Source organism: Pseudopipra pipra, chromosome 4, assembly GCF_036250125.1.
Source record: "Pseudopipra pipra isolate bDixPip1 chromosome 4, bDixPip1.hap1, whole genome shotgun sequence".
In the NCBI taxonomy this organism is placed as follows: Eukaryota; Metazoa; Chordata; class Aves; order Passeriformes; family Pipridae; genus Pseudopipra; species Pseudopipra pipra.
Window position 1 is genome coordinate 11,846,667 of NC_087552.1, and position 12,683 is coordinate 11,859,349.

At 38.0% G+C, this 12,683-nt stretch overlaps 1 protein-coding gene across 7 annotated transcripts in view; it reads left to right on the forward strand.

Moving 5' to 3' along the window:
• INPP4B (inositol polyphosphate-4-phosphatase type II B) overlaps positions 1-12,683 on the forward strand; it is a 332,585-nt gene that overhangs the window by 254,469 nt on the left and 65,433 nt on the right. For all 7 annotated transcript variants that reach the window (XM_064651566.1, XM_064651565.1, XM_064651568.1 and 4 more), the window contains 3 exons: positions 1,477-1,654; positions 6,734-6,946; positions 12,454-12,598. In XM_064651566.1, the coding sequence (XP_064507636.1) occupies positions 1,477-1,654; positions 6,734-6,946; positions 12,454-12,598 (536 nt within the window). The remainder of the gene's footprint in view (positions 1-1,476; positions 1,655-6,733; positions 6,947-12,453; positions 12,599-12,683) is intronic.

Below are 12,683 nucleotides of genomic sequence, written 5' to 3' on the forward strand. Positions count from 1 at the left end.
CCTAACTGCCTCTACAAAGAATTGTATCTAAAAATGGAGACATTGGTGAAAGACAGAAAAATAGAATGGGATATTGTGGATTTTGGGACTGTAACTCTGCAAAATATCTAAGCAAGAGGCTTAATTTTAAGACTACTTGAATCTATCCTTATTTGCCAAGATGCTTATGCCTTTTAGGTTTTATGGAAGTGACTTCATTTTGACTTCTGAATTTATGCTGTGTATGTCCTTTATTGAAATAAATTTAATATCTAATTTGTAGAAAACTAATGAGGAGGAACTGGAAGGGACACTAGAAGACACAAAGGGGAAAAGGGGAAGTGAAAAAATCTGGAAAAAGACTGTCATAAAAAGCAATGTGTGAAGTTCAAAGGGTTGCACAAGTGTCAAAATTCAGGTCTTGATTAAGAAAATCAAGAAAGAAATTAAAACAGTGGTGAAAGGGTTGAAGAGACTGAAGTATGTATGATTAAAAGACAGAATAGGAAAGAAGGGAGATACAAATAGAACCAACTGGGAAGTACTAGTATGTACATTCCCTGGCATTGGTAATGTGCCAGGAGTTGCTTGGTTACATTTTTTCCTGTGTTGACATTATAGGTTAATATGAAACTCTAAAAGATTTTGGTTAGTTTCTCTGAAATACTGAACCAGGGCTTTTTAAAGGGAAGAATTATGAACAGGAGGTTTAGGTGAGGAGCTGTATACTACGATGAAGATCCAGTAGGTGTGTGCATAAAATGGTATTAGGGAATAATGGTATAAAAGGATATTCCATGATTAGTAAGTTTTGGGGTGTGAGAGAGTGGGGAAGAAGAAGAGGGATAGGAAAAGAAGTTCTGGAAAAGAATTGCAGTAGTTTGTCAACAATTGAAAGGAAATTAGGAAGTTTGCAGTATGCATTTTTGTTTTATAGTAGTTAGCTCCCACACCCCATTTCTGTGTCTTTTTTTGCAAACTAGACACCTGTTTCTTATTTGAGATAACTCTGGTTGTCACCACTTGCCGGACATCACTGATGCTAATCAAAACATAGTGTGGGCCACTGATCAATTAAACATTAATGGCTCATTTTGAAAGACTTAGTGAGGTAGTGAATAATGTTTTAGGGAGTTCAGTTGGAAAAGTAAGGAGCCTTATGCTCTTTGTGAGTATTATCTGACTTGGTCAAACCTTTTGTTTCTCCAGAATTACAATTTTTAAAAGAAACACATTAAAATATGTTCAGATCAGTCACTCAAAGGAATTTTTAGGTTGAACAGTACTACTTGGGTTGTTTGGTGGTGGGCAGTCTGTTGTATGCTGCTGTTCAAGCAAGGATTTGGTTTCGTCCTTTAAAGGAAGGAGCATTCAGTGAAGTTCAGATATCTGGCATTGTTTTTTGTAAAAGTAGTGGTAAGGTTTTTAGCACGTTCAGTATTGTTGTGAATTAGCAGAAATTATTTTGCCATTATGTGACTCTCTCTGTTATTGCAGTACTGGATACCAGTGTATTTACTATTCACCTGAAAACACAGCCAAGGCAAAAGAAGTTCTCAGCAACATCAATCATCTACAACCTCTTATATCAAGCCATGCAGACCTGCTGCTTAGTTCTGCAAGCCAGCGTTCTCCAGACAGCTTGAAGAATTCTTTAAAGATGCTTTCAGAAAAAGTAAGATTCAATTCTTCACTGCAATGGAAAATGGAATAACCAGGTCTCTAACTGCTGGGGGTTTTTTCTGCATAAATTGACTTTCACAGCATCAGGAAATGTTAAATAAGCTCTGCTAAAATAAGCTTTAAAATGTTGCTATTAGAAAAAGAATGTTATTTAGCATTTCTGTAGGCTTTCCATATAGAAATTTAATGAAATATATAAAGATTGTCTTTATTTGAAAGTGTAATTAATTTAACTTTGTTTGTCTCTTGTCCTCTAGTGGCCACATACTGGGGTTTATCAGAATAGTTTATTATAAATAGTTCTTTGGTATGATAAATTATTATTTTTAATTCTCTTTCTGTGATACTTCAAGCTGCTGCTTGTGGGAGATAGTTCAAGCCAGGTTGGTGCATAAGGTTTAAAATAATAGCATGATCAGAAATGGTGATACAACTTGGAAGAAGCTAGGAACTTGGCACCTGGAGGTCTCAAATTTTAATTCTCTTTCTCATATTATATTCCTCTATAGCCATAGGCTTTTCCTCATCTTAGTTTCGTTAGTTTTAACTTAAGGAAGATAATATTTTCTGCCTATCTCACAGACAGATATTGGAGATTAGCTGAAGTCTGTAGTACTTTTAAACACATAGAATATGTTATCCTTGAAAAATATTAAGCAGTATAGCTATGGCCTGAGAGGTTGAAAAAGTTTTCCATTACTTCAGGGGCCATCCCTTCTGTAATGTGATCTCATTATGTCTTAAAAACACTATTGATAACCATTTCAATATATTTTCAGCTATTGGGAAGTGACAACCCTTGTGTCTGTTGAGCACCATTATCCCAGCAGTACCTCGTTCACTGGGAGAGTTTCAAAGCTGAATGTTGAGCTCACCCACACACTGTGAGGGTGCATGGCATTGGAACCATGGGAGAGAGAAACATTGCCCTGGGTTACTGTGTAAATCCACAGTAGCTCTGAGAACACTGGAGTCACTGTGAATGTCAGGGATAATACAGGAAAGCAGAATTCAGCCTGGAAATGAAACAGAGGAATTTATGGGGAGATTGTAGCAATTATAGTGTACCTTTCCATGTAGGAGGCTGTTTTTAGCTGTGCTCAGAACAAGTGAAGCTGCTCTGTTAGTGGTTAGTTCAAAAAAATATATAGGCACAGGTGATGCAAATCAGACAAAGAAGTGTTTGTTCTGAAGATTCCAAGTGTGGTTGCTAAGGAATTTGTGTGTTAGCTGTAGCCATTTGCCTCTCTGGGCAGGAGCAGTGGATGATTTTCGAGTGGCTGCAGGCAGCTGTGGAACTAAACCACTGTTTAAACCACATCTCGTTGGAGAGTCTGACTAGGGAAAAGGGTCAAAAAAAGACAATCCATTCAGTTTGCAAAAGTCACAGATATTTTACATTTATAGCTGGGGATTTAGTTGTGTATGTTCATATCAGCTCTTCAGGGGCAGGATTCAATATGAGCACAGTTTCCCAAAAGGAGGAGGAGTCTCACCTGGTGTAGTGCATGGATGTCTGTCTAGCCTCCACCTTTCTCTTGGAAGAGATTAATCCAGTTGTCCGAAAAACTGCTGCATGAATGATTCAATACCTGCTTCCCTGTCTATTCCAAAATTTGCTCTGAGGACTAGATGGATAATGGAGAAATAATAGGGTTGGATCATTGTTGAGGAAGCAAGTGTGGAGGGACGGCCCCTTGTAAAGAAGGGAAGAGAGATGGGGAGGAAAGCAAAGACCAGGAAACAACTTCAGGGAAGGGAAATAGCACTTCAAACCCCCAGACTGAGTGAACCCACATGATACTGCAATTAGATCCCCCATAGTTAGTACAAAGCATTATCTTGGTGTCCTAAAACAACCTGTCTATATAATCTGCACCTCAGTATAGGAGAACCAAGACTAGCAGAGTGTCCCTGATTATATTTAAGGTGGAGTGACACGTCCTCTGCTGAATAGAATTACATGATGCCTACTTGTATTCCTGAGGCACGTGAAGTGGTTCTGCTCCTCCATCTTCCCTACACTTTTTAACTTGATAGAAATTTAGAAATTAAACAGCTGTTTGAAGAAGTTGTAAAAATGATTTCCCTGGTGATTCAATTCCACAAGTTTATTAAAAAGCATATCACCTTTTTTTAAGGTAAAGTTAAGCTTGATATATAGAATAATTAGTTCTAAAAGTGTTAGGTAGTAGTGAGTATATCTGAGCTATCAGTAATGTTAATCACATTTAAGTATTTATATTAGAAATGGAAGGACTGGCTGTGTGGATTGAAATTGGAAAAGTAAATAATTCCACTGCTGCTTCTTAAATTGAGTTTATTTCCTCGTATTAAGCATGGTTTTACTTCTCTATATAATTTGCAATTTGCCATAGTATTTTCCTGAGAGTAACCTTTTGTCATCTCTTTCTGTTAATTGATTAAGGAAGCCTTTAGCTGTCGACAAGTGTATCAGCATTTGCAGCTTGCAGAAGGCTTGATAAATTCATTTTCCAGCTATGCCTATCTTTGTTTGCAGAAATATTCTTTAGTTGAGTATCTAAAAGAATTTGCAAAGTTTTCATTTCTTTGTATAGACTTGTTTTGTGGTTTCAATGCAATTTTATAAATAGTGATGTTCTGCAAATTTAGCTGTACTGAGCTGTTAGAAAATGCAGTTAAAATGTAAATTGCTTTTAAACCAATGGGATCTCTGAATGGAATTTAATTACAGAGCATTTTAGTCTCTATGAAAAAATGGAGGTTCACTTCTGTACCAATTTGCTTTTAAAAATTAATTTCCCTATAAAATATTTGTATTAAATTATATTACTTAAACTTTCCAGATCATTACCTAATGTACATTGCAATCCTAGTGGACATGCTTTACATCGAGTTGTCCAACGCTCACAATTTTCTCAAATTTAAAGCTTTTTTGAGTCTGCCATGCCTGATGCAGAGACCTGAAATGATCTCAAGAAGATGTTGAGGGGAAGAGGAGATCTGAAACCTCAGCAAATCTATGATGTTGCCATTTCTTAGGATAGACAAGTAATGTAGTTTTGACTCTCTTGATATGGAACTTCAAAAGAGTCTTGAAGACATTTTGCCTCTTCTTTGGAAAAGAATGGTGTGATTTAATAGCAGCATTCCCCAAAGACTTATTTATTTTCCAAGCATGCACCACGTGGAGGCTGGAAATTTAGCAAATTACAATTGTTCTGTAGTGCAATTCAGGACTAACAGGAGACAGCCCTGAAGGGCTACATATAAGAAAACTCTTTAAAAACACTCTTAAAAACTCAGGCACCAACTTGATAAGAAGGAGAAAGAATGGGTCTGGTAAAATTGCCAGGGACATGGGTAGTGTTGCTAAGTCCAATCACTAAAGAATCCCAGATGAGGTTTGAGGGAAGTCCTGAATTTGTTTTAAAAAAAATATAGCTTAAATATGTCTGAGGTTCTTATTTTTAAAACTTTTGAAATATAGTTGCAGCAAAAGTTTTCAACCTTTCCACAGTAAAAAATATTTTTTTTCTAAACGTAATGAAAATGGGAAAAAGCATAAACTTCTCAAGCAAGTACCTAAACCAGCAGCTGAAGCTTGAAGGAAACCATCAACTATGTAGAGCATTGTTGTCTAAATATCAGTAAACTTTTGAGGGAGTATTGAGGCAGAAAAGCAAGAAAAATAAGTTGAGTTGCAGTAGAGGTATACAAAAGAGGAGCAAGTAGTAGGAAAAAGGGATGGAATAAGAATAGAAGTAAGAAGTGCTGAAACTAGGAGCAAGACTTCCAGGAAGAGAGATGATGACACTCGAAGCTTGTATGGTTTGGGGTTTTTTTTGCTACATTTTCTCCAGGTTTTGCATAAGCAGTGTGTGAGGGCTGCATGAAGCTTGGCTGGGCAACCTTTATTTCTAGCATTTCCTAGCTTTGTGTGCCAGCTTGTTCAGGCTGGTTCCTCTGACTCTTACCTACATATTTTTCACATGCCTGTTTAGTTAAGATTGTGTGCACAAAGGCACTTCAGCATTTGAATCTGCCTGCACGTGACAATCCACTGTGTTCTGGGAAAACAGGAAGAAGGCAGCTGATCTGGAATAAATAAATTCAGATGATTGTGCTGTGAAAGAAATATGGAATTGTGTTTCATCATCCCCTGTGAACCAGGGCTTTTCACTGGGGAGAGGAGCTCTGGCAGGCTGGGTGGGATGTGTTGGATGTGGTATAGCAGCTCTTCCCACTCTGACAGATGAACCCTGTTGAAAACCATTGAAGTAACCAAAATTGGGATTCTCCCCAGCTGATTGTCACTGTGACTTTGCTGTTATGTTGAGGCAATCTAGGGGTGGTAAAGACCATATGCAGAAAGCATTTTCCTTTTCTTGTTGGGGTGGAAGGGAGATAAATAACAAAGGGAGGTTGAAGGGTTTTAAAAACTCCAGTTGTGACAGTCATCAAGATGAATTTAAGAAAAATTATACAGTGATTGAATAACATCTTCAGAACACCTGAAGAAACTACTTTGGGGGGTCCTTTCTTTAAAAAATAAACAAAATAAAGCTAGAAATCAGGTGCCATCACCTACCCTGATGTCTCGGTTGATACCCATGTACCAAAATTTATCTCTGCAAAGACTGCTTTTGCAGATACTGCAACCTCAGCAATGTAGCATGGTGGGTTTTATTTAAGAAGATCCTTGGTTTTGTTAATCACGTTTTGTCTGACACTTATTCAGAAATTATTGAGCAGTGGTTGGTTACTCTTGGAACTGGTTCTTGTAAAGGCTCGTTGCTGCAGATGAAATTTGGAACTTGAATAAAATGTGGGAAGATTATGATCTCTAAGACAGATAGTCTACTCTTGAGTTAATCCTTAGAACACTGGGATTGTGGAATGTGATGATGTCCCTAACACCCTTGCACTGTTCTTCATTGTTTGTTGACCTACATTGTTTTCCACCTCTCAGGCCAGCCTGAAACAAATACTCACTCTTTCCAAGGGTAATTCAGTGTTATACCACTTTGGTTGCAGTATTGCATTCTCTGATCTAAACTTTTCATTGGTGGTTGTTTTTTTTTCCTAGACGGAGTTATTTGTGCATGCATTTAAGGATCAGCTGGTCAGAAGTGCCCTTTTAGCACTGTACACAGCCCGGCCTGGCTGTGTCCTCAAGAAACCAGCTGTGCCTAGAAACAGTGCAGAAGAAGGGGGTGATTCACAGCACCAGGATCATCCTTCTCAGATTAAAAGGCAGGACTCTATACCCCATCATTCTGAATATGATGAGGAAGAGTGGGTAAGTAGTCAGAAACTCTTGGTTGGTGTTCAATCCCAAACCCTACTGTAAATCAGCATAAACAAGTACAAGCCCTAAGTGTCCTTGTCACATGGCATTGCAGAGAGGGAAGGAGTGCAAAACCATGAAATCATATTTTTCAGATGCATCACAGACTTTGAAGCTCAGTTGTAAGGATCTTCCTAAGTGCAGTGCTGCTGTGGGACTGCTTGGTTGTGCATATAACAGTGAGGATGATGAATAGCTTCTTGCCCAGACAGAAAAGTAGTCTTTCTTTGCTCTTACTTGAGTTCTTTTTGCTAGCTGGGCAGATTTAAGGAGGCTGGAACAGCATATGTTGTTAGGAGAGAAATGTTCTTTTCTTCCCCATCCCCCCCTTCCCTGCCTCCAGGCAGTAAACAGTTTAAATACACATGAGTTAACCCTCAGCAAAACAGAGCTCTTTTCCCTTCGACTCTCTCCTTAGAGGATGTCTGAGATAGTGTAAGAGAACTAAACGTGGCTTTTACATTTTAACATTCTTAGCATATCTTTCAAAGATGTGTATTATTTATATGGCTGAGATTATGTAGATTAATTATTTTGGTGGATGTAATAGATCTGTTGCTTTGTTACATACATACTCAAGGTATTTTTATTCAGTGCAGACTTATACTTTGAGTTCATCTCTGTATTCTCATAAGTGTAAAGGAAGCCAGCATATTCATCTCTATTGTAAATAATTAATAACTTGTGTGAGCTACAGTACTTACACCTGAGCTGTGATTTTTATCCATACCACAAATAAGGGAAGAAGAATGTATTTCTTCTAGAGAAAAGGCAATTATTTCCAACCCCATGCATTAAGTAGTCATGAGATTTAAACAATAAATAAATCATTCTTTTACATGTCCTCTGCTTTTATAGCCTCGAACTCATTCTTTCTTGTTTTCTCAACAACCTGAGGGGCTAGAATGGTGGTTCTTTCCTTGAAGTTAAAGCCAAAATGTTTGTTTGCAGCTGTTGAAACATTCAGAAATATAAACATCACAACAGGTTTCATAAAAGGGACAAATTTTGCATTGGAAAAAAGTCATTTTTTTACAAGTTGTATTTTAATACTTTACTTCAGCTTAGCTTCTCTGATAGCATTACTATATTTTCTATTGATTTAGAAAACAAATTTCTGACAGGGTTTGGTCCTTATGTATTAAAACCTATAAGCACATAATTTTAAAATGTGTCTATTTTTTTCTACTGCTTTAGTAAGATTACCTTCTTGATTAAAAATTAAGTTTATCTGTCAGTATTTTCTGAGTCAAACTGAATCAGAGTCACTGTCAAACTTGAGAAAGTATAAATTTTAGAAGAATTTGAGGTTTTTTTCCTGCATTTGAAAGATTAGACTTCGGATAGTTTTCAGTTCTTTTTGTCAAAGGAGGTGATGAATAACGTGAGTTTTAATGATGAAATTGTCATGAGAATGATGAAATTGTCATGATCATGATGAAAAGAGAAAGAACGAATGCATATAAAATTTGAAAGAAATGCGTAATCCACTCTGAAAGTCAACTATAAAGGAAAAAATGGATAAGTTGCTTTGTATGCAAACTTCTGCATCCTCCTTGGCTGTCGTGGGGTTTTTTTCTCATTATCAAGCACTAGAGTTACATTTTACAACTGGGATTCAAATTTCAGTTTTTCCTGAAATCTAAATCTTTAAACGATTCTTTAAGCTGACCCTGTTCCATCCACTTTCAGCAACTGTGTTACCTTACGGCCATCACAGAAGTGAATTCAAGGCAGTGTTTAAAAACTAGGTGAGATCCACCCCCTTCCCTGGCATCCAAATTTATCTTTAAAGGAATAATTTCTTAACTGACAGGGTCCCCTTTCCCTGAGGGACCAATGTTTTCAAAAAAGCCTTATTCTCAACAGCAACACCGTGTTGTACCTTTCTTCTTTGAGACCAAGTACGAATACTCATCCCAGAGTAACTGACTGCAGTACAGACTGAGCTATTTGTATTGCTACACTGTGTGTAGGCAGCAGTAAAACATCACTGTTGAAGGAAAAATATTTAACTTGAGAGTTTTAGATTGCCTCTGGATAGATATTGTCTTCTCTTACCAGCTGCTTCTGCTATCCTAGAATGTCCCTGCAGGAGGGCACAAAGCATGTTGTCATGTATAATACAAGAAAAGGTGGGCACACTGCCACTTGGAGCTGATCCTGCTCTACATTTCTGACTGACTAGTTAATGTGGTTGGAGCTACAAAGAGCAGATAAAATGGCATTTCCAATAAGCTACATACAAATACCGACACGGTGATCAGTCACTGCTCTGAAATACTGATGTGTGTGTGATATGTTCCGTTCCAAAGCACTTCCATATCACAAGAGGGGCTTAATCGTGCACGTGAGTTATTTGCTTTATCTATGAACATACCTCAAAAGGACTGCAAGGTAATATATGACTATCAACCCACACGAAGGAGACAGTATCTTTAGAGCACTGGGAAATGCAGTTGCTGTGCCCTACTTGGCACAAGCAAAGCATACAATTGCAGTGGTGTATGTGGAAGGACAAGAAGTGACTGAAGAGCTCTGCAGCGAACCTAGAAAGCCTGAGAATCCTTTAAAAACAAAGAGGCAGCCTCAGGGACTCCACTGGCTTGTAGTGCTTAGGAGGGAGACATCCAGTTAGCTGCAGTGACAGAAAACAGTTTCCACTCCCACTCTCTGAAATGAGGAATCTGTATTGCTTTTTAACGATGCTATCAGAGCAGATGGAGATTTATTACATTTTTTCGATTGGGTGAATGAAAGAGAATTATCTTACAGGTTTGTTTTTAAATGTCCTAGGAACAGTGCCCAGCTTTCAGTGATACCAAGTCCTAGCTTTTCGTGGGGACCTTTATAAGTGTGCTTGCCTGCCTGCCAGTGTCACAGCAGAGGTGGCAATAGAAGTGTGACTTCTAACTAGCAACACCAAAACCACATGTGCCAGGACTCCTTAACCATCCCAAATGGCTTCTAAAGTTTGGAAGAAGTAGAACATGTCAGCGTGCCATTACCTTGTCTCAAGAGGGTCAAGCCCTGTTACAGAAATATTTCCACCTTTCCTGTCATTGCCTTGAGCTTAAAGAAACAGTAAAGAGAGGGAACCAGAGACCTCGTTTCTCTCATTCTTTCACACCCCAACATTAAACTTACTATCCAGTTAGCTGTCCAGCAGCTATTGGTAAAGCTGGTATCAGGGGAGAAGCATCCTGCTTAGGAAACTAGAGTCTTAGTACTTCAGTTGTATCAAGAAATAAGACCTATTTTCTTCTAATCCTTCACACAGAGAATTTCTAAGAATGCTTACTTAAGAGGCTGTATCTGGCTGTGTTTTGTCCTTTGACCTGGCACATGCTGCAAAGTGATCACTTGTGAGGTAGTTCTTAGGCAAAGTGAAAATAGACCGCTTAAGGAGGTGAAAGATGAGTGGAAGGTGTGCTAGGCTACAGGAAAACATTTTGGAAATAGATGACAAAGAATGTGAAATGGATTAATTGCTTCTCATGGAGAATCAGAGAAATCCACTTGATTTTCATGGATTGGAAACTGCATTTTTGCTTGAGAATTGTTCTTCCCAAACTGCAGAACTTGAGCAGCCCTCTTAGAAAAATGTGGCTGCCTTTGTGCAGACAGAATAACATCTCAGTGAATGATAGAAACATCTACTTTTTGTATCTGCCTATAATGATAGCTTCTAATCCCAGGAACCTCCTATGGAGAGAAAAAGAGCTGTGGGACAGGCCCTTGCTCCCTCTCACTTACCCATATGTAAAAAAGCCAGATATACGATAATAAGAGTGAACTTTCTGTCAACAGATGTTTATGAATTTTGCTTCTAAACCCTCAGGGAATGTTTGTGTGAATATTGTATAGACATCATCTCAATGCTGGGTTAATGGTTGATTTGAAAGGAGAAAAGTGTTCTTTTCAAAATGAAGCAAGGGCTCATATTTGTGTTGTTCGTGCAATAACTCCAGATGCTCATTAAGAGCTTAATGCTCTTTGTGTTGGGATTAAGCTCCCCCAGCAGACAGAGGAAAGGGAAATTACATTGCTGCAGCCACGCTGAGCAACTTGAGTTCATATACCTCAGCAACTCAAGCTGAAACTTCAGCTGGAAGCCCTGAAGTTCCCTGCTGTTCTCTGGTAAAACTTGCTGATATTTGGGCCCAGAGTTTTTACTGTTTGCAGTATTTCATTGCTCTTCATAGAATCCTTCTCCCCAAAATAATAGTCATGGGTAGTGGAAATCAGTTTTCACCCATATTCTAAATGTCTTTCAGAAATACTTGAGGTACTTTTGAAGGAATATATACCTGCCCTCTGTCTTTTGACTTTAAATTGTATCTTAGCATGTGAATATCAGATATTCATGGTTTGTTTCATGTGTACAGGTGCAGATATTGTATGTACAGTGCATGTTGCGCTGTACATACAGTACTTTAAAAAAAAATTGAAATAATTGTGGATTAAATGCAGTTTATATGGAATTATGGTATTTTTAAGTTTTCAGTTTTATTTAATCTTCTCTCTTGTTGTCTATTGCAACTCCATTTTTGCACCTCAAGACCTGACATATATATAATGCTCCTGGCATTGTAAAGTGGAAATCAAAGTAGTGACATTATCTTCCCATTTCTAAGCCTCAAGCAAACTCTGGTTGCTCACCATTATATTCAGAATGACTCAGAATTAAAACATGTAGATGGGAGTTTTTTGTGTGTTTGTTATGGTTTGGTTTTAGTCTGATTACTAGTCTTGGGTAAAGCCTCATTTCTTGTATGGCTTGGTTTTTTTCCTTCTTATTCAGCGCCACAGAAGTAGGAGCAAGAGGTTTGATTTTTGCAGCATCCAGCACCTGAAAGACCCTTCCTGTATCTCTGTTCCACAACATGCCTTTCTTTCACTCCACATTATCTCTTTTGTTCTCTGTTCATACAGAGTTTCTTCTATCTCTCTATTACTTCTGTAATTCTCATATTTATTATAAACTCAGTTAGGTGTGATGGTTGCAGTTTGTGTGAGAGGTGAGGAATGAGACTGAAATTGTGTTACCTAATAAACATGCCTTGTCAGCAAGTTTCTCATTCTAGTCTTTGAATTTTACATTTGCTTCAACAGAGTAACTGATGTGATAAAATATAGGGTAGTTCAGATGGACAAACTGCTCAATTCCTTGGGATTAGACCTGAAACTTTGTGTGTATTTTCATGTAAAGGTTGAAGCACATGTTCTCCAGTGTCTGAGAACCCAAACAGTTTCAGCTCATTTACACTGCAAGAAAAATCTTCATGAAAAGGGCTTAACTTGGTAATGGGCTGAAGATTGAGAGAAAGGGTAATATGCTGGCGCCTAATATTTCTACTAATTCGCTCATCTCTGTCTCCACTTTATGTTAATAGGTTACTATTGTCTCTTTGTTTTTCTTCTTCAGTAACGTGCAGTGATAATTCTGCTCTTTTCAGGACAGGGTGTGGGCCAATGTGGCAAAGAGTTTAAACTGTGTTATTGCCATGGTGGACAGACTGCTTGAAAAAGACAACATCAGCAGCATTAAAGAGGATCAAAATGACCCTTCAGCAGCAGACTGCAAGGTGTTGCATACAGGTGGTAAGCAATCCCCCCCCCTTTTTTTTTTTTTCAAATCATTGACTAGAGTAAATAAAAATGGCAAAAGTTACAGAAAAATGATCTA